This window comes from Myotis davidii, unplaced genomic scaffold, assembly GCF_000327345.1.
Source record: "Myotis davidii unplaced genomic scaffold, ASM32734v1 scaffold444, whole genome shotgun sequence".
In the NCBI taxonomy this organism is placed as follows: Eukaryota; Metazoa; Chordata; class Mammalia; order Chiroptera; family Vespertilionidae; genus Myotis; species Myotis davidii.
Window position 1 is genome coordinate 249,793 of NW_006294767.1, and position 18,129 is coordinate 267,921.

General features: G+C 47.2%; 1 protein-coding gene and 1 long non-coding RNA gene across 2 annotated transcripts in view; one reads left to right on the top strand and one right to left on the bottom strand.

Moving 5' to 3' along the window:
• Positions 1-858: 858 nt before the first annotated feature.
• GRTP1 (growth hormone regulated TBC protein 1) overlaps positions 859-18,129 on the bottom strand; it is a 33,897-nt gene continuing 16,626 nt past the window's right edge. Inside the window, exons 4-8 of the mRNA XM_015567558.1 lie at positions 17,195-17,319; positions 14,364-14,460; positions 4,768-4,940; positions 4,501-4,686; positions 859-1,261 (exon numbers count right to left, since the gene is read on the bottom strand). Coding sequence (XP_015423044.1) covers positions 1,172-1,261; positions 4,501-4,686; positions 4,768-4,940; positions 14,364-14,460; positions 17,195-17,319 — 671 coding nt within the window. The 3' untranslated portion in view covers positions 859-1,171. The remainder of the gene's footprint in view (positions 1,262-4,500; positions 4,687-4,767; positions 4,941-14,363; positions 14,461-17,194; positions 17,320-18,129) is intronic.
• LOC107184029 lies at positions 6,560-13,840 on the top strand. Its single transcript, XR_001514841.1, has 3 exons — positions 6,560-8,392; positions 8,810-8,965; positions 11,877-13,840. It is a non-coding gene; the product is annotated as an uncharacterized LOC107184029 (long non-coding RNA).

Below are 18,129 nucleotides of genomic sequence, written 5' to 3' on the forward strand. Positions count from 1 at the left end.
TGAGGGTAAAACTCCCCACAATTGCAGTATAGACGTGGGATAAGGATGGAAATAAGTGGGAGGACGTTTTTTGGAGAAATTGGGTGTTTTCAGGTCACACTGCTGAGTAGGGCAGGGAAGCTTAGGGCCCTTGGAGGGGCAGGTGCTGGAGAAGCAGTCCAACCGCTTCTGAGTTCCCACATGTCTCCCATTTGCCTGCTCCCATGGGACCCTGCTTGTCTCCACCTGTCTCCCCTTGCCCCTGCCTGCTCCCTGCCCTGCCCCATCCTGTCCCTGCCTGTCCCATGCAGGGTTCAGCCTACGTAGGCAGTGAGGTTTCTCAGACAGAGGCAGCACCACCATCAGGGCTCAGGGTGGGGAGATGGATCAGGGATCTGGGTGGGAGGTTCATGTCCTCGAGACCAGAGGGGATGGGGTCTCACTCCAGGGGTCCAGGAAAAGGTGCTTGCATCAAGCACTCATGGGCCCAAATCATACTCATTCTTCGCGTCACATGACAATTTTTAAAGTTTTTTTAAATTACCTTTCTAGCCCTGGCCAGTGTGGCTGTTTGTTGGACGTCTTCTGGAGCACCAAAAATTCCAATTTGATTCGTGGTCAGGGCACGTGCCTGGGTTCCAGGCTCAATCCCTAATAGGGGGCATGCAAAAGGCAGCCAATTGATGTTTCACTCTCACATCAATGTTTCCCTCTCTCTTCCTCTCTCTAAAAACCTAAAAATCAAATTTTTAAAAATCTTTTTTTAAAATTACCTTTCTAAAGAGAGATCACTTGGTACATTTACAAACCTTACATGAAGGTAAATGCTCTGCCACAGAAAGGAATAGAATAATAATTAATTGGCATTAGTAACACTAATGACAGTTTACTGTTTTGGTTTTAATTTTCAGTCGGCTGGCAATCACAAACTCATAGGTGTTGACATACTTTATTAAATACAAACGCACACCTCACATTTTATATATTGTCTCAGGTAAAAATATATCTTCAGAAATTTGACTTCATAGCTTATCAGTTACAGAATGACATGACTTTAAATTGCTCTTTTAAAAAATTCACGACTAAAGTGTGGAGACATCAAGTATTTACAGCACTAAAAAGGAAAGCAGTACAAATTGGTCAACTCTGGGAATGAAGCATCATGGTCAGGGCAGAGGGGAGTGTGTCCAGGTCACCCCTGCACCAGCAGCTTGGCCCTGCAGCTCTCCCGAAGCCTGGTGATGGTGGTCATGGGCAAGCTTCCAGGCTCGGAGAAGATTTTCTGGAAGAGGAACGGAATTGGATTAAAAACAAACCAAAGATAAGTTTTTGCCTTAGCCGCCCCTTGTTCAAGGCTAGGCTGTGGCAGATGGACAGATGTAAGACCACACCCACCGAGGGAAGACAGCCCTCAGCCCCGGGTAGTTAATTATAAATTCTAGATACTAACCCTTATCAAATACATGGTTTGCAAATATTTTTTCTGGTCACGCTGCTGTTTCCTTGCCTGTGCAGAAGGTTTTAAGTTTGATGTGTGTATTTTTGCTTCTGTTGCCTGAGTCCTGTGTACTGTTTAGACCCTTTAACTGTTGCATCCTTAGTAGCTCTGACCCAGTCAAGCCATTCATGAGCAGACGAAGCATAAGAAAGCAGATTTGAGAAGTGGAAGCAGGAAGAGACTCAGACTCATTTCTAGTAACAAAACTGCCTCCCCATGAGGAGAAAAGGGTGTCTGGGAGGGAGGCAGAGCAGAGAGCAGCAGGCAGGCGGCCACAGCCGCGGGACTCCAGAGGCCGGGCGTCAGGATGGACATGAGAACAAACATTTTGAGCTGGTTGATGTGCCATCACATCTTTTATGAGTAATTTAATAATTTGTGCAGTTACTGCTGAGAAATTCATGGTTATAAATTAGGCCAGGTGTAAAGGCTAGTCATTAAAAGGTTTTGTTAAAAGAAATTGCATTTCTGAAATTCTTTGGTTTCATAATACACAGCACCTACGGTCGGGGTAGAGCGTGTGCGTGCTAACTGTCCACGTTCCTGAGAAGGGGCAGTAAGTCACATCCACCGAGATGTGCCAGGATGTTCACCTGTCCTCTGCCCATTAATGTCGCTCTGAGCTCCAGCAGGAGGTCAGTTTCTTATCCTCCGGGACATTCGAGGTTCTTTAGGGTTTCAGAGACTTGTGACGTAGGAACTGCAATTGCTGTGCTGATGTGCTCTTAATACAGAAATATGGACACAATTTGCAGAAATCACTGAGAAAATGAGACCCACTGTACTAAGGCTGTTTCCCTGCCAACTTCCCTTGAATGGCTATATCTATCCTGTGCAGTGATACACAGCATTTTTATTTCAATGTGAGGAGACTGGCAAAACCCAGTGTCTTCATGGTCCTCTGTGCTTCCCTCGAGCTCACCGAGCTCACAGGGCCCAGAGCGCCTTTGGGCAGCAACACAGGCAAGGTCCCGCCGTGGATGGCATGCTCACCTGCAGCTGGCTCATGGCAGAGCTGTCGCCTCACTGCCCTTTGCACTTTATAAACACTCGCACTTACTGAGTACTTGCCATGTGCAAGGTGCTCCGCTAAACACTGACATAAAGTCCAGAGCCACGCAACCTTGAGGGCATTGTGCTGAACGAAAGAAGTCAATGCGAAAGGGCGCACATTATTTGATTCTCCTTATGTGAAGTAAGTCCTTAGAGACAACATAGACTGGTGGTTGCCCAGGGTTTGGTGGTGGGGGTGGGTGGGGGTGCGGGTAGGGGTTATGGGGTTCATTTTTGGGGTGATGAAAATGTTCTGGAACTAGATAATGGAACTATACCTTTGAACTGTTCATGTTCAAAGGGTGAATTTTATATGGGAATTGTGTCTCATTAAAACAAGCAAAATGCCCTAAATATCCTTAGGATGCAGGACCTATTATCATCTCTTCCTTTTAAAAATGAGCATGTTGAGTCTAAAAGGAATCCTAAAACCTGCCAGCAGTCATACAGGTGAGTGCAAGCTATGATTCTGTCCAAGTTCAGTGTCCGGCTCCTACCAACTCCTCGACCTACAATCACAGACTCATATGAGGCCTAAGAAAGCAGGGTCCTGCCATCTGCTGTTTGAATTCCCCCATAACATTCTCACAAAGAGGCCACCAGTGGCTTCAAGACTTCCAAGGACAGAGAAGTTACTCCGGAGTATTTTGTCCTGACGTGAGGGGCTCCAACTCCACCTGACAAGCCTCCAAAGGAGTCAGTACAGGTTTCTGCCTGACGTTTCTTATCCAGCATCCTCACCTTCTCTTTATTGGTACCAGCTGAAATGTCAGCGTTCATGCCCACCCACCTGCCATGTAGAGGGTGCGTGTGACCCTCATGACCACTCGTCCCCACCACAGCAGCTAAATGGGAGGCCGTCTTCTAGGCCAGGGGGAAGCAGAACCCTAGCCCTAGCCCCTGCGGGTTTTCCCACTCCCAGCAGCTGTCCAGCACACCTCCAGAGTGGCGTGGAGAAAGCTCAAGGCGCTCCTCTCTGTCTCAGAGCCCAGGACGTTTTCTAAGACAGTCCCAGCCATCAGCAGGCTGGCCCTGGGTGGCTCCCAGGCAAAACAGCCCCAGCAAGGTGCTTGCACCTGCCAGGGAGGCTTGGAGAAGCACCTGGCTTTCCGGGGCATCTGAACAGCGCACCCCGGGGGTGCCCTCTGCTACCTCCTTGGAATTTGTAATTACTTCAAATGGAAAGGTGAAAGGCCAGGTGGGCCGGTGCTCTGGAGCAAGGCTGCTCCAGGTAGCACTCCTCACTCCCACCAGGGCCATACGAGCTCTGGGCTCTGCCCCTGGCTGGCGCCCTCTTCCCACTAGCCTACCTGAAACCCTCTTACCGGCCTAGGCCTGTCCCAGCTCCCAGGCCTCCTCAAACGGCCTGTCAAATGCAGCTCCCGCTTCATTCATTCACCAGCTATGAGTCATCTACAGAGCCTGCAGCCCCGCTAGGACCAGGAGAAACAGGAGACCTGTAGACGGAGCCATCAGGAGAGCCTCAGATCAGGTACACAGGCAGCAGCCTTGGGAAGGGCTCCAGTCCTCCAAGAACTCTGCCGCCTTCCAGGCTCCCAGACCCGGAGAAACTGGAGATTAGATGAGCTGTGTACTCACACCTTGATGCTTCCCAGTGAAGAACCAGCCCTACAAGGGGTCCTATAAGCATTGGACCCTGCCCACCTTGGGGCAAGCCACTCCATGGCTGATGCACAGGAGGAGGGGCAGCAGCTGCTGGACTCCAGGTAGGTGGCCCCACCCATCTGCCTCAGGCACTAGGTTCCAGGAGAAGAGGGCCTGGAAGGGCTGGAGTCCCTCCTCAGGGTTTGCTTGAGATGGGAGGGTGAAGGGAGGAGTGGAGGCAAAGCTCAGATCCAAAGGAAACACAGAGACATGCTTTGCCCGACAGATGTGCAAAGCCAGGACTCCCACAGGCCAGGCAAATGGAACCGCAGAGCAAAGTGCAGGCTGAGCACACCGACACTCACCTGCATAAAGGTGTGACACTCAGTCACAAAACTCCCTTTGGTGATCTCCTTGAACTTTTCACAGATGTCTGCAAAGCTGGTGGCTTCCAAAATAAAAGCCTGGTGTTGCTTAATCAGGGTCAGAGCCACCCGGAAGATAATCTTTGAGCCTTCGTTGAACAAACAATCCCAGATTCGAAGCACCGTCTGCAGAGAAACAGACATGGCGCATCACTGCACGGTGATCTGAGCCAGCGCGGGGCCCTGCGAGGCTTGCGACATGCTCACCTCCACGGGCAGGATGTCCACAAACAGGCAGATGAACCAGCGTGACACGACCAGAGTCCACAAAACGCCATGCCCGTCCATCAGGGCCGCCACCGCTGGCAGCTTGGTCCTCACCAGCTCCCCCAGGACCTCCTGGTCCGTCTTCAGGCCCAGCATCTCAGGACTGTAGTAATCTGCCACAGGGATGAAGAGAAAAACCCAAAAATGAGTTTCACTTGTTCCACAACCACAGCCCCTGAGAGCCTCATCCCTCGTTCCCTCTCAGCCAGGGAAAGAAAACAGGGCTGTCCCCGGAGGATCCTTTCTGGAAGAGAGGAGGGCAAGGTTAGAGGGAGGACCAGGGAGAGATGCCATGCCATGTGGATAAAGGGACTCCTGGGAGTGATTCCCAAAGCAAGGCCCCCCGGGGTCCCTGGGGGCTCTGGACAGTGAGGCCCTGGTGGGCATTGGTTAAAATCGACTGGCAGAAAGAAGGAGGGTTTACACACCCATGTTTGTAGCAGGATTATTCACAACAGCCAAAAAAGTACATAACCAAGCGTCTACCTATGGATAATGTGGTCTACACACATAATGGAGTAGGATTCTGCCTTTAAAAGGAGGGAAACTGACACGTCCAACAATAGGATGAAGCTTGAGGACATCGTGCTAAGTGAGATAAACCAGCCAGCCATAAACGAACAAATACTACATGATTCCACTTATGTGAGATGCCTAGGGCCGCCAAAATCAGACAGAGTAGAATGGTGGGTGCCAGGGGCTGGAAGAAGGGAGTGGGGAGCTGTTATTTAATGGGGACAGAGTTCCATTCGGGAAGATGAGAAAACTCTGGAGGTGGATGGTGGTGATGGTTACACAACCATGTGAATGCACTTGATGCCACTGAACTGTATACTTAAAAATGGTAAAGACTGTTGCCCTGGCCGATGTGGCTCAGTTGGTTAGGCATTGTCCTGCGCACCAAAAGGTTGCCAGTTCATCTCCTGGTCAGGGCACATGCTTGGATTGTGGCTCTGCTGTAGGCGGGTGCAGGAGACAGCCAATTGATGTTTCACTCTCACATTGATGTTTCTCTCTCTCTCCCTCTCCCTATCTCCCAAAAAATCAATATAAAATATCTTTTTAAAATGATATAGATTGTAAATGTCATAGTATTAGTATTTTATCACAATAAAAAATAAAACTTTAAAAATCTGCAGGTGTCAGCTGCCTTTCCCTGTCATCCAGACTGAGGGAGAGCCCAGCAGCCACGGACATGCCGCCCTTGGTGGCTCTGCCCACCCGGACTAAGGGAGGCTTGGGGCGCCAGAGGAGCAGGCATAGGGCCACCTGAGCTGCAGGGACAGCACTGCCTGCAGCAAGCTACTTCCTGGGAGCCAGAGAAGCTTCAGGGTCGAGGTGGCCCATGGAGGATAAGGGAGCAGGCACAAGTGAGCCTGACCCCAGTGCCCACGTGGTGCCATTGTGCCACCCCCTACATACATGGAGTAAGGAGAGGTGGGGCTCGAAGCAGCTGGTCCCTCTACATCGTCCCTCTGCATCCACTGCCTCCCGAGAGTGGAGGGATTAGGCATACAAATTAGTGTCACAAAACAGTATTTTTAAAAATTTGGCCTAGCCCTGACTGGTTTGGCTCAGTGGATAAAGCGTCAGCCTGCAGACTAAAGGGTCCCCAGTTTGATTGGTTCGATTCTGGTCAAGGGCATGTACCTTGGTTGCGGGCACATCCCCAGTTGTAGGTGTGCAGGAGGCAGCTGATCAATGTTTCTCTCTCATCGATGTTTCTTACTCTATCTCTCTCCCTTCCTCTCTGTAAAAAATCAATAAAATACCTTTAACAAATTTTTTTGGCCTAAATCATAAATTTCTAATCCCACAACTGGTTGGTGAAACGTGTGCCCTTGATGAGGGATTTCAAGGACAGTGGCTGCCCCAGCCATGATGGCTTCTCCAGCATCACACCAATGCCTCCCGAGCATCCTGGGGTCCTCTGAGCACAGCTTCACTCTTCTTTCTTTACTGGTGTTTTTTGTTGTTGTTATGAAGGTGATACATGCCTCTGATAAAGTTGAACACTACAGGAGAGTAGCAGGTGAAAAGTCAAAGTCGTCCCCTAGGTAACCACTTATCACTAAGCAGTCTGATGGGCCTCCTCCATACTTGTAATGCCATGTCACACATGGACACACCTTGCAAATAGGACCCTGTCATATATCCCTTTGCAAACTTCCCCAAAACCTTTCTGCATCCTCATATACGTGGCCTGCCCTCTGCTGAGGTGCCTTCGCAGCGATATGCCATAACCCACTTCAACCGGCTCCTGGCTGATGCGCGTTCAGACATTGTCAACCCACATGCGTGTGCTCACGTGTGCAGGGGAATGTCTACACATAGAGCTGCTGGTGAAGGCTCTCTTCGCTGAAGTTTCAAGGAGTCCGAAATGCTTCCTCCAACTTGAGGGCGGAGGACACTTCATTCTATTTACCAGAAATTCTAGAAGGATCTAAATGTCCCCACCACGCTGAATACAGAAAGGCAGAGACAATATTAAGTCTAAAATTGTTCTTGTTCATTCCCAAAGAGGGCTGACAACTTAATCTGGAAAATTTTCTTTTACTCTAGTTTAGTAGCTCGGGGACCCCAGGCTGTCAAAACTTGGAAAGCACGACCCGCTAAGGCGACCTCATGGTCGCTCTGCTTCTCCCATTAGGGCCCTGGGCACCAGAGGGCAGCCAGCAGGCCCTACAGCTCTGTGACCACTCGCTTAACAGACAGAAAGACCAACACTGCCAACAGCATGTCCATCTTTTGACCGGACATTTACCTTGCCAAAAAAAACTTCCTAGCTTCTTAGTGTGATGTATTATAATAATTTTAACGCCTAACTTCTGCTATAAAAATGTAGCAGGTAATCTATGCAATAGAATAGACACATTCAGCATGCCGCCCAGTCTCTCACCATGGCAAATGAAATATTTTGGTTAAAATAGTCATCATAAATATTGACACAATATCACAGTCACATTGCTAGTTTTCAAAGAGTAAACTACAATAAACTGTTTAATACTGAAAATAATTTAATAGAAGCCAATTTGGTTATAAAACACCAGGGATTTAAAAATATTCTTCCCCTTCATACATTTGGAGACTTGGAGCCATTTACTCTCTTTCTCCTTTTTAATTCGGCAATATTCTGCTCCATTTGGGAAGAAAGAAGCAGAGATTCTCTGTTCTCCGTTCGAGAGTGTCTTCAGTGCCAACCCAGTTATACGAGGGACATCTCAGAGGGAGCCGGGTCCAGGCGCAGCAGTGATAAGAGGATTTGCCCAGAAGGACATTTAAGCTGTGAGCACAGCACGACCTTCTTGGTTACAGAGATGCTTACAGTAGCTTCCAAAAATAGACGTCAGAGTCACACACCACAGGCCTGAGCCGATCACCGGGGGAGATCCCTGAAGCCCTCTGTACCTACTTTCCCTCCTCGATGCATTCTGCCCTTGAATGTTGCAGGCGAGACAAACGACAGTTCCCTGTGGGCCTCACCTGCAGCACACCCCTACCTGTCTGAGCAGAGGAGAGCCTGACAGGGCACATTCCACTCTGCACAGGGACAGAGAAAGCCGAGGTAGGCCCTGAACTGCCTACGTCTGCTTCTCCGGGGACATTCACCTGGGCAGACAGCATAATGGCTGTGTCAGACACTGGAAAACTAAACGCTGCTGCGGGGGCAGGGCCACTGCTGGGGTGCTGTCTGGGGTGTGGGAGCTGCTGTGGGGGTGGGGTGTACATATTAAAGCGTGCCCGTGGTTATTGCTACATGAGTAGAAAGTGGTAGAGCTGGGTCCTGGCTGGTTTGGCTCCGTGGATAGAGCACTGGCCTGTGGACTGAAGGGTCCCGGGTTTGATTCTGGTCCAGGGCAAATGCCCAGGTTGTGGGAGGCAGTGGATCAATGATTTTCTCTCTCATCATTGATGTTTCTATCTCTCTCTCCCTCTCCCTTCCTCTCTGAAATCAATAAAAATATCTTTAAAAAAAAAGAAGAAGAAAGTGGTAGAGTTGGGATTCAAACCCGTGAAGTCTAATTTCCAAATGGATGCTCTTCAGGCCAGGGATGAATGTCAGCCTGTGAAAAAGCAAACACCGGTCCCCACAGGCGGAGAGCACAGGCTGTGGAATACTATGGAGGAGACCCTATGGGTAAGTTAACCAAGAGAGCACATGAAACACATCCTCCATGCAGCTGCGACAAAGAGAGTCCAGTGCTCCTCAGCCTGCTCCACCTTTGCTCCTAAGGGTCTGTAGGCTCCCCCCCACCCCCCACTCCCTTCCAGCGTGTCTTATCAATCCTCATCTCGGCCACACCTTCTCGCTTCAGCTGGGTTATTCTGTGATGAGCAATTAACAGCCTGTTTCCCTGTGTTTCAACGGAAAACAGGTTTGACCAGCTTTTCAGGATGCTAATACATCATTAGTTCATTATTGCACTGATTCATTCTTGGAGGCAATTACCCCTTTACTTCTTGAAGTAGGATGGGCACCATTAGCACTAGGGGCTCAGAGTCTGGTCCTGGCCTCGCTTCTCTGCAAGGCTCAGGAATCCTCTTCTATCCACAAAGTGAATCTGCTTTTTCTTTTGCATCCCTTCACCGGATGCCTTGGTGTGAGTGGTGCCTAATCAGAAGAGCCACCACCGGTTCCCAGGAGGTCTGCTGGAGACTGCATTCTGCGGTAGACTGCATTCTGGACTTAGCATGCATTGTTTGCTAGTGCTTTGTTGCTTTGGGACCATAAGAGGCATTTAAGTGTAAAAGTGAAATCCTTTAAGTAAACCTTATATGAGTGACTTAACTTTTGTACAACTCCTAGAGGTGGTGGTGCCTGAGGAAGGCTCCGGCTACAGGGCAGGAGGCCAGCGAGGCGTGCACAGGACCATGAGGTCTGTGACTTTGTACTTTGCTCTGCGTCCTCTGTGAGAAGTCCATAACACAATGCTGTCTTCGGTCCTAGCACTGACTTTTACCCCATTTCCACTGCTCTGAAATCGGGGTGTCACTTGCCTAGAAGTGGTGGCCGTCAGGTGGCTATGCTGGCTTTGACATCCTACTTCAGTGCTGTTTAAATCTGCATTTCCTTGCTCACAGGAGAACTTGGTCATCTCTTCGTAACTTCGTTGGCCATTCAGGTTTCCTATTTTGTAAAGTGCCTATCTGCTTTTTCACAAAAGTCTGAATCCATCTGGAATAGAAATAAGGATCTAATTTTGTCTTCTTCCATATAGATAGTCAATTGTCACCAAATGATATTTCAAATAGTCTTTCTTTTCCCCATTAATTGAGACATCTCACATAGATTCTAATAAATTAATAGGTCAGTAGATCAATTGACTTCTGGCCTCTTTTCTATGTATATATCAATACGCTAATATCACACAATTTAATTATTATAGCATTATAATAAATCTCCAGTATTCTTCCCCCCCCCCCCCCCCCAACACACCTGTATTCTTCTTCCAAGCCTTTATTAGCTTGGCTTTGCTCTTGCGTCTTCCATATAATTAAGCCATCCTTGAATTCCTGGTATAAACTCTCTTTAGATAAAAAAATAATCCTCCATGACCATCCCTGGATTCAAGTTGCTAATTTATTATTATTTAAATTAGGATTTGTATAACTGCTCATCAGTGAGATTCACCTGCATGACAACAAGGTTGTACCAGCTTCATAGCATAAATTGATGAGTAGTTATCATTTCCTATTTTCTACAAGATTTAGAAAACATATAGGAAATATCTGTTCCTTCAGTTTGATGAGATTTTATGTCTGTGAAGATTTTTGTATGTCTGTTCATATGCTCATTCAGATGCTCTCTTTTCTCTCAGGTCAACTTTGTTAAACTGTCTTTTCTCAAAAGTATCAGTGTCTTCATTTTATTTGTAGTAAAATCAGATTTTCAAATCACAGCAGATTTTTCATTTCTAAATACCTTATCCATTATTTTCTTTACCAATCTTGACAAAGGTTTATCTATCTTATCAGTTTTCCTAAAGAACCAGTTTTTGTTTCAGTTCACCTTTTCTATTGGTTCTTTGTTTTTTTTATTGTTTGTTTGTATGTTTGTTTTTTTAAATATATATTTTATTGATTTTTTACAAAGAGGAAAGAAGAGGGATAGAGAATTAGAAACATCGATCAGCTGCCTCCTGCACACCCCCTACTGGGGATGTGCCCAAAACCAAGGTACATGCCCTTGACCAGAATCAAACCCAGGACCCTTCAGTCCGCAGGCCAACGCTCCATCCACTGAGCCAAACCGGTTACAGCCTTTGTTTTGTTTTTAATTTTCACTCATTTGTGAAATTTCACTCTTTCATTATATATAAATATAAATACATAGAAAGAACTCTGGAAATACATATGCCAAATTGATAACATGATAATAATTACCTCTGAGTAGGAGAGAAATGGGTGTTAGTGAAGGTAGACTGTTACTTTTTATCTCATAATAACTATTATATTTTTGAACTTTTAAAATGAGAATATATCTGCATTTTTTTTCTGAAATTAAAAAAGAAACAAGTAAAAGCAGGATAACTGTGGCACTAAAATGACCTAGTTTGTGCAACGAGAATTCAGATAACATGGCATGCAGCTGCCTCTTTGCCATTTGGAGAGCTCTGCAATGGCAAGAATAATCCCTTTTTTCTCTCACAGTCCTAACATTTTTATTGTGACATTTTCTTTTTTTTAATATATATATATGTGTATATATATATATGTATACATATACTTATTGATTTCAGAGATGAAGGGATAGAGAGAGGTAGAAACATCAATGATGAGAGAGAAACATTGATCGGCTTTCTCCTGCATGCCCCCTACTGGGGATCGAGCCTGCAACCAGGGCATCAGCTATGACATTTTCTTTTATTTTTGATGGCACTGCAGTTTAGTCTGACTGAACCTAATAATGATAGGAAATGACATTTCATGGATTTAAAAATTAGTCTCTGTAATGACACTGCCACTTCAGGAGCAATTTGGAGTCTTGCTCTTATGTTTTTCTAAGTCAGCATTTATTACCTGCTAATAATCTGTTGCAAAAATTAAAGGAAACCTCAACTATAATTGGAGTTGGGAAGGCCTATCGAGGGAGCTATCACACCTTACCACTTGAGGTCAACTACCCCAAAAAGGAAGACCTCAACTGCAGACCTCAACAGGAAGAAAGTCAATTACAGACCACAACACTTGACTACTTCAATACTCCAGCAGATTCTCCCCCTGCCCAGCAACAAGCCCAGCCAATGGAAACGTCACAGCTTAGCCAATGAGAAGCCACCATCACCTGAATTCTTACTTTCCTTTAATGAACTTTCACTTTTCTTTTGCTGGCTTCTTTGTCCCGCCCTCCTTTCTATAAAAGCCTTCTATCTTGTATAACCCCTCATAGCATCTCTCTACTTACTAGATGAGTTGCTGCTTGATTCATGAATCGTTTAATAAAGCCAGTTAGATCATCCAATGTACTCAGTTAAATTTTGTTTATTAACTATAGAGGAGAGGCTGTTCCATGAAATGACTGCTCTCTGTCCCTTGAGCTGGACCCAGGCTAGAATGGAGGTTGCTTTATGCAAACACCCTTTAGAGGCTATCTGATCGTAACTGATGTTCATTCTGATATAAATCAGTACCCCTCCCTTGCCTCCTGCTACATACTAGTTCCTGGAACAGGTTATTGTTCTGACCTGGTCAAGCATGTAAATTAATTTCCTGTACCTGGTAGCGCTGACATACCCATTACTATTCCCCTTTTTATCCATATAATTCTCTGGCACCAAGTGGCAGAGGGGGCCATTTTGTCTTGCAGCTGCAGAAGATATGCCTCAAATGTAAGTTTCACTACATAAACTCTATCAATTGCAAGCCTCTCTCTTCGGTCTTTCCCTGCCCTCCACCTATTGAGGTAAATTTTCAGTCTCGCTCCTCCCTTGGTCTGCGGGTATGCATGTCAACATGACATATGTTGCCTATTTATTATGGGTTGAACTGTGGCTGCTGTTGCTCATTGTTTGACCTGTTACTACGCTGGGAATTGCACCCGGCAGAGCCTGTACTGGTTTGTTCACTGATGTTTCCCACACCCCCAGAACGGAGTTGATCGTGGATATAAATACTCACTGCAATTCAGTCTTAGGACATAACAGAAGCCAACGGTGAATATGTTACAAAGCTCTGTCAATATTTTATATGGAAAGTCCTGACTCCCTCTTCCTCGTCATTTCCCCACCACTGCAGCTCCGGCCTTCACGTTGAGGCTGGACTCCCAGAGTCCTCTCCCCTCAGGCTCTCTTCTCACGCTCACCTTTCCCCTCCTTGTGGCAGCTTCATCCAGCCTGGCCTCTGCATGCCCACCCCTGAGCCCTTGTTAATGGCCATTCCAGAGCATGAGGAGGGCCCCATTTCCCTCTCTGTCCAGATCCTCCCTTTCTTTAACGGTCATCCAGGTTCACTCTTCCATGAGGTACATGCAAGGTCTTAGAGTCACGTAGCCGTGGATTTGAATCGGGGCTCTGCTGCATACAGCTGTGGGATCTAGGCCTTAAGTGTCCTTCTCTTTAAAACGGGTTTAATATTTGGGTCTCTGTGGTGTAGCTGCTCTGAGGATTGAATGAGAATGTAGGCACAGTTTAGCATGGAACCTGAAACGTGCTATGTGCACACCACGCTCACTGTCTTCAACATGGAGACGTGGGAGCCTGCTCTCCAGAGAAGCCCCTGGATGCTGTCCTGGGCGCGTCTAGCCTGACACAGGGAGGCATGCCCGAGGGAAGGGAGGAGCAGGAAGGAAACTCAGAGGCAGACAGAAAACAAGACCAACCCAGGGCTCGCTGCCGTGGGAGGCCTGTAACCTCCCAGTCATGAGGACTTCGCAACCATGCTAGTCTTTCAGGACAAACGTGAGGCTCGCTGTGACCAACTGCCACCATCGAGTCCTATCCCACCCGGATGGCTCCAGCCACGTCTCTTTGCAAAGTGATCCTACTCTGCAGCTCATAGTCAACACGGTGCATTACCAAAATCAGTGGGTGATTAGTAACATAAATTATTTAGTAATTAAAGCAATATTTATTAATAAATAGAAAGGTAGAAATGTATGACAAGAATGATCCTCACCTTCATAACAGGAATAACAACAGCTGACAATTATTTTGCTCTTACATCCATTCACAAACTCAGTAACAAATACTAGTACATGCACATAACCAAGTGACCTTCTCGCAGGCCTGGTGATCAGTAAGACATACCAAGGCCAAACGAGTCTCAACACAAATGGTACAGACTGAGGAACAGATGAGCCAAGCACACAGTCTCGGCCAAATTCAAGCTCTGAGATGCAGAAATGACCAGCTGCTCTAGCAGGAGCTGATCGCCTGACATATATTTCTTCTCTTTAACTTCACTGCAAAAAGATTTTAAACCTCAACTCCCAAGCAATTCAGTTATATTTTCATTAAATTTTGACTTGTCAGCTGAATCATTTCGATAACATCAGAAACAAGACAGGGAAAGGCACGCAGTATGGATTTCCAACATACCAGGCAGTATCCTTCCAACAAGAGCATCTAATAGCCAGAAGGATTCTTCTTCGTTCTTTGTGATGAGAATCAGATATCCCGCTATAAAGTTCATTCCCTGAAATTAGAAACATGAGAAACAAATCCATGTTGAGCTTTAAAACACCATAAGATTCTGTAATCGTTGGGCTGCTTACTACTAACTTCCCATTTCCCTTGCTTTTTCCTAAAACTTGCATAATTCTAGGGTGACCTTTTAGTGCAACTTTGGTGATACTAAGGGTCTGACATCTGGTGCATTTAGTCTACAAGAAAAGGAAGAAGAAGAAAATGATTACAGGAAACTTCTGATGCTGCCTTAGAAAACTAAAATAAAAAATTCTTCAACCTTATGAAAGCAACTTGCAATTGATTTCTTTAAAAAAATTAATCTAATAGCATGAAACTCTATGTCAGAGGGGAAACTACACCAGTAGCCATAGTTCATAGTCCATAAGGAACATGCTCTGACACACAGGCATGTTGAAAGAGATTCTTGTGATGAGGCTGTTTGGGGAAATTCATGGCCAAAGGGCAGATGTTGCTGAAATACTCGAAGTGTGTGACTCTCTTATCGAAGAGAAGCTGCTAGATGAGGGAAGACCAAGGGAGGTGGGCACTTAACAACAGTGAGTTAGTGTCATCTCTGGGTGACACGGTTTCAGACTATTTCTATTTTTCTCTTTGGCTTGCCTGTATTTTCTAAAAGAAGTATGTATTTCTCTAATAATAAGGGAAAAATCCAACTTTTGTCAACCAACAAGGTAAATATGGACACGGAGACACCAGGCCGGGAGAACACCATGTGAGCAGGAAGGCAGAGATTGGGTGAGGTGCTTAAAAGCCAAGGATTGCCTGGGGGACCAGAAGCTGGGGGATGCCTGGGACAGAGGCCCCCTCACAGCCTGCGAAGGAATGAGCCTTCCCACACCTCCATCTCAGACTTCGAACTCAGTGGGAGGCGATTCCTGTTGTTCACACCTCTCAGTTTACAGCGTGTTATCATGGCAGCCCCAGGAAGCTAATACAACATGTATGTGTGCATCTGTGTGCTTATGTGTAGGTATCTGTGTGTGTGTGTGTGTGTGTGTGTGTACATATATATTCCAAAGCCAACATAGATTCGAAAAGCCAATAGGGTGTTGACATCATGCTAATATTTAAAATTGTGTGGTTTATTTTTTAAAGCCATTTTAAAAATCCACAAGAACTGTACCTAGAATACTCTTAGGACAATTTCTCAGCCCTCCTGCTTTCCCTTCTGAGAAAGGCAGGTCGAGTCCTTGTTTCAGGACAAGTTAATGACAGTAATAAAAGCGGAGAATGACAGGAATTCTGTCTGTAAGAATGGGCCCATCCCAGCTCCATCTACTTGAAGGCACTGCCTCTGGGCACCAGAGCAATATGAACACAATGATGAATTATTCAGGTGAATATGAGCAGTAACTATGATGCCTGTTTTGAAAAGGACCTGCCTCACTCCTTCTCCCATTTCTTCTCTGAGCCCGGAGCCACGCCACATGCTGACCACACAGGAATGCAAACTGCAAAGCACCCCCCGCCCCCCTGCACAACCATTTGTTCAAACCTTAGGAAGGACCCAAACTCTCCTGGCTCCCCGGCCTGTATGACCGGCTCTGGAGCCTTGGACCCTGACTGTTAGGTGTATATTTCCCATCAAGATGGGCTTGGCCTGGGCGTGGCTCAGGGGTTGAGTGTCGACCTATGAAATAGGTCACGGTTCGATTCCCGGTCAGGGCATATGCCTGGGTTTCGGGCTCGATCCCCAGTGTGGGCTGTGCGAGAGGCAGCTGATCAATGATTCTCTGTCATCATTGATGTTTTTGTCTCTCTTTCTCTCTCCCTTCCACCGGTCAGGGCAAAAATATATTAAAAAAAAAAAAGATGGGCTTACTCACCTCCTCTCAAGAAGCCCACCGACGAGCCTCAGGCTCCAGGAGCATGAGAAGCATGCAGCCTCAGAGGCAGGGAGAGCCACACTCTTCCCGTGACAGCCCTGGGCGCCTGCTCGTAGCCATGGCAACAAGCAGCCTTCCTGGTAACAGGAAGTGGGCAGCTCCTGCCAATGGTGGCTCAGGCCTCCCAGGCCTTCAGCAAGCTCAGAGACAGAACCGGCCCATCTCTAAGGCAGCGCGGCCGTATCACATGCAGCAGCCACAGAGGGCACAACTGCAGCTGCTCCTCACCAGGGTCCTTGCTTTCCCTGCTGTGAATAAGAGTGTCCCTCTGAAACACTCCAGCCTGAACTGTCCCGGGAGAAACAAGAGGTTTCGTTCCCACCTCATGTGTGCTTCATGCAGCGAATCCAAAACAGGACAGCAACGTGGCAGGCGAGGAGGCATCCCGTTACCTTAATCGCAGGGAAGACTGACTTCCAAAAACCATGTCAAAGGAACAGCCCCCACCCCACCCTCCAACACACACACACACACACACACACACACACACACACACACTCACACACACACACACACACACTGCACAGAGGCAGTAAGGTGCTGTTTGTCCCCTTCGGTTCTAGAAAATACAGCCCTGTGTTCACTTAACTTACTTCCTAGCTGCTTCCCAACTTTCCACCTTCACCTCTCAGGGCCGTCTGACACCAAAAGAAATCATTACACAGAGGCTTTCACTGCTTTTGTAACAGGGAAACGTTTGAAGTCACAGCTTGCGCAGGCGCTATGACTTAGGGAGTTTTGAACTAGATTTTTAAAGAATACTTCACGTAGACCTGAGAGCACCCCTGCTGTACGCCTGTGGGGCGCCGACCCTTTTCACCTTCCTGGGCTTACCTGGCAGTACCCCACCCCTTGGTTGTGGTGCCCGTAGGCCAAGAGCACGTTGTACAGGGTCTTCTGTAAACACGGATCGGCGCTCCTGCGGAATTTCACGTTGTCCGGGAAGGTCCTGTTCATATCTGCAGAGAAATCAGCGACGCGATTATTCAGGAGGTGGGAACTGAGCGGTCTGTGAGGCACAAGCCCCACCTGGTGAGGTGCTGGGCCCCGGCTCAGGTGTAAGGAGTGGTGTCATCCCTGGCTATGCGCTTGAGTCACCTGGTAGGGCTGCCCTGAATGGGCAATGAGCACCTGCAGCCTTCACGGTCAAGGTCCTGGGCGACTGGAGTCGGGATGGAAGAAGAGGGCACTCCCAGGACCCCCGTCCTGCTCCAGCCACACCCAGGGGGGCACTGTGGGCCCCAAGAGTGGTTTTCTCAAAATCAGTTACAGCAGAGTGGGCCCCTCTGGGGGAGGCCCTTCACCCTGCAAACCTGTCCTCACGCTGCCCCCTCTTAGCTACAGGGAGGCTTGACTCTAGAACATGTGACAGATGAACATATGACACAAAACTCTAGAAATTTTTCCCAGTTTTGAAGATTGAAAACATAAAGAAGTGGAACACACCAAGATTCCCTTTCAGAGATAAACAGACAAAACCGAAAACTAAGAACTATACAGCCTGGTCGGTGTGGCTCAGTGGTTGAATGTCGACCTATGAACCAGGAGGTCACGGTTCAATTCCTGGTCAGGGCACATGCCCGGGTTGCGATCCCCAGTGTGGGGCATGTAGTAGGCAGCCATTTGATGATTCTCTCTCATCATTGATGTTTCTATTTCTATCCCTCTCCCTTCTCTCTGAAATCAATACAAATATATTTTTTAACAAAAAGTTGTATTTTCTTGAATTTTCCATGGCCCTAATAGTGATGTAAACAAATAATTCAACT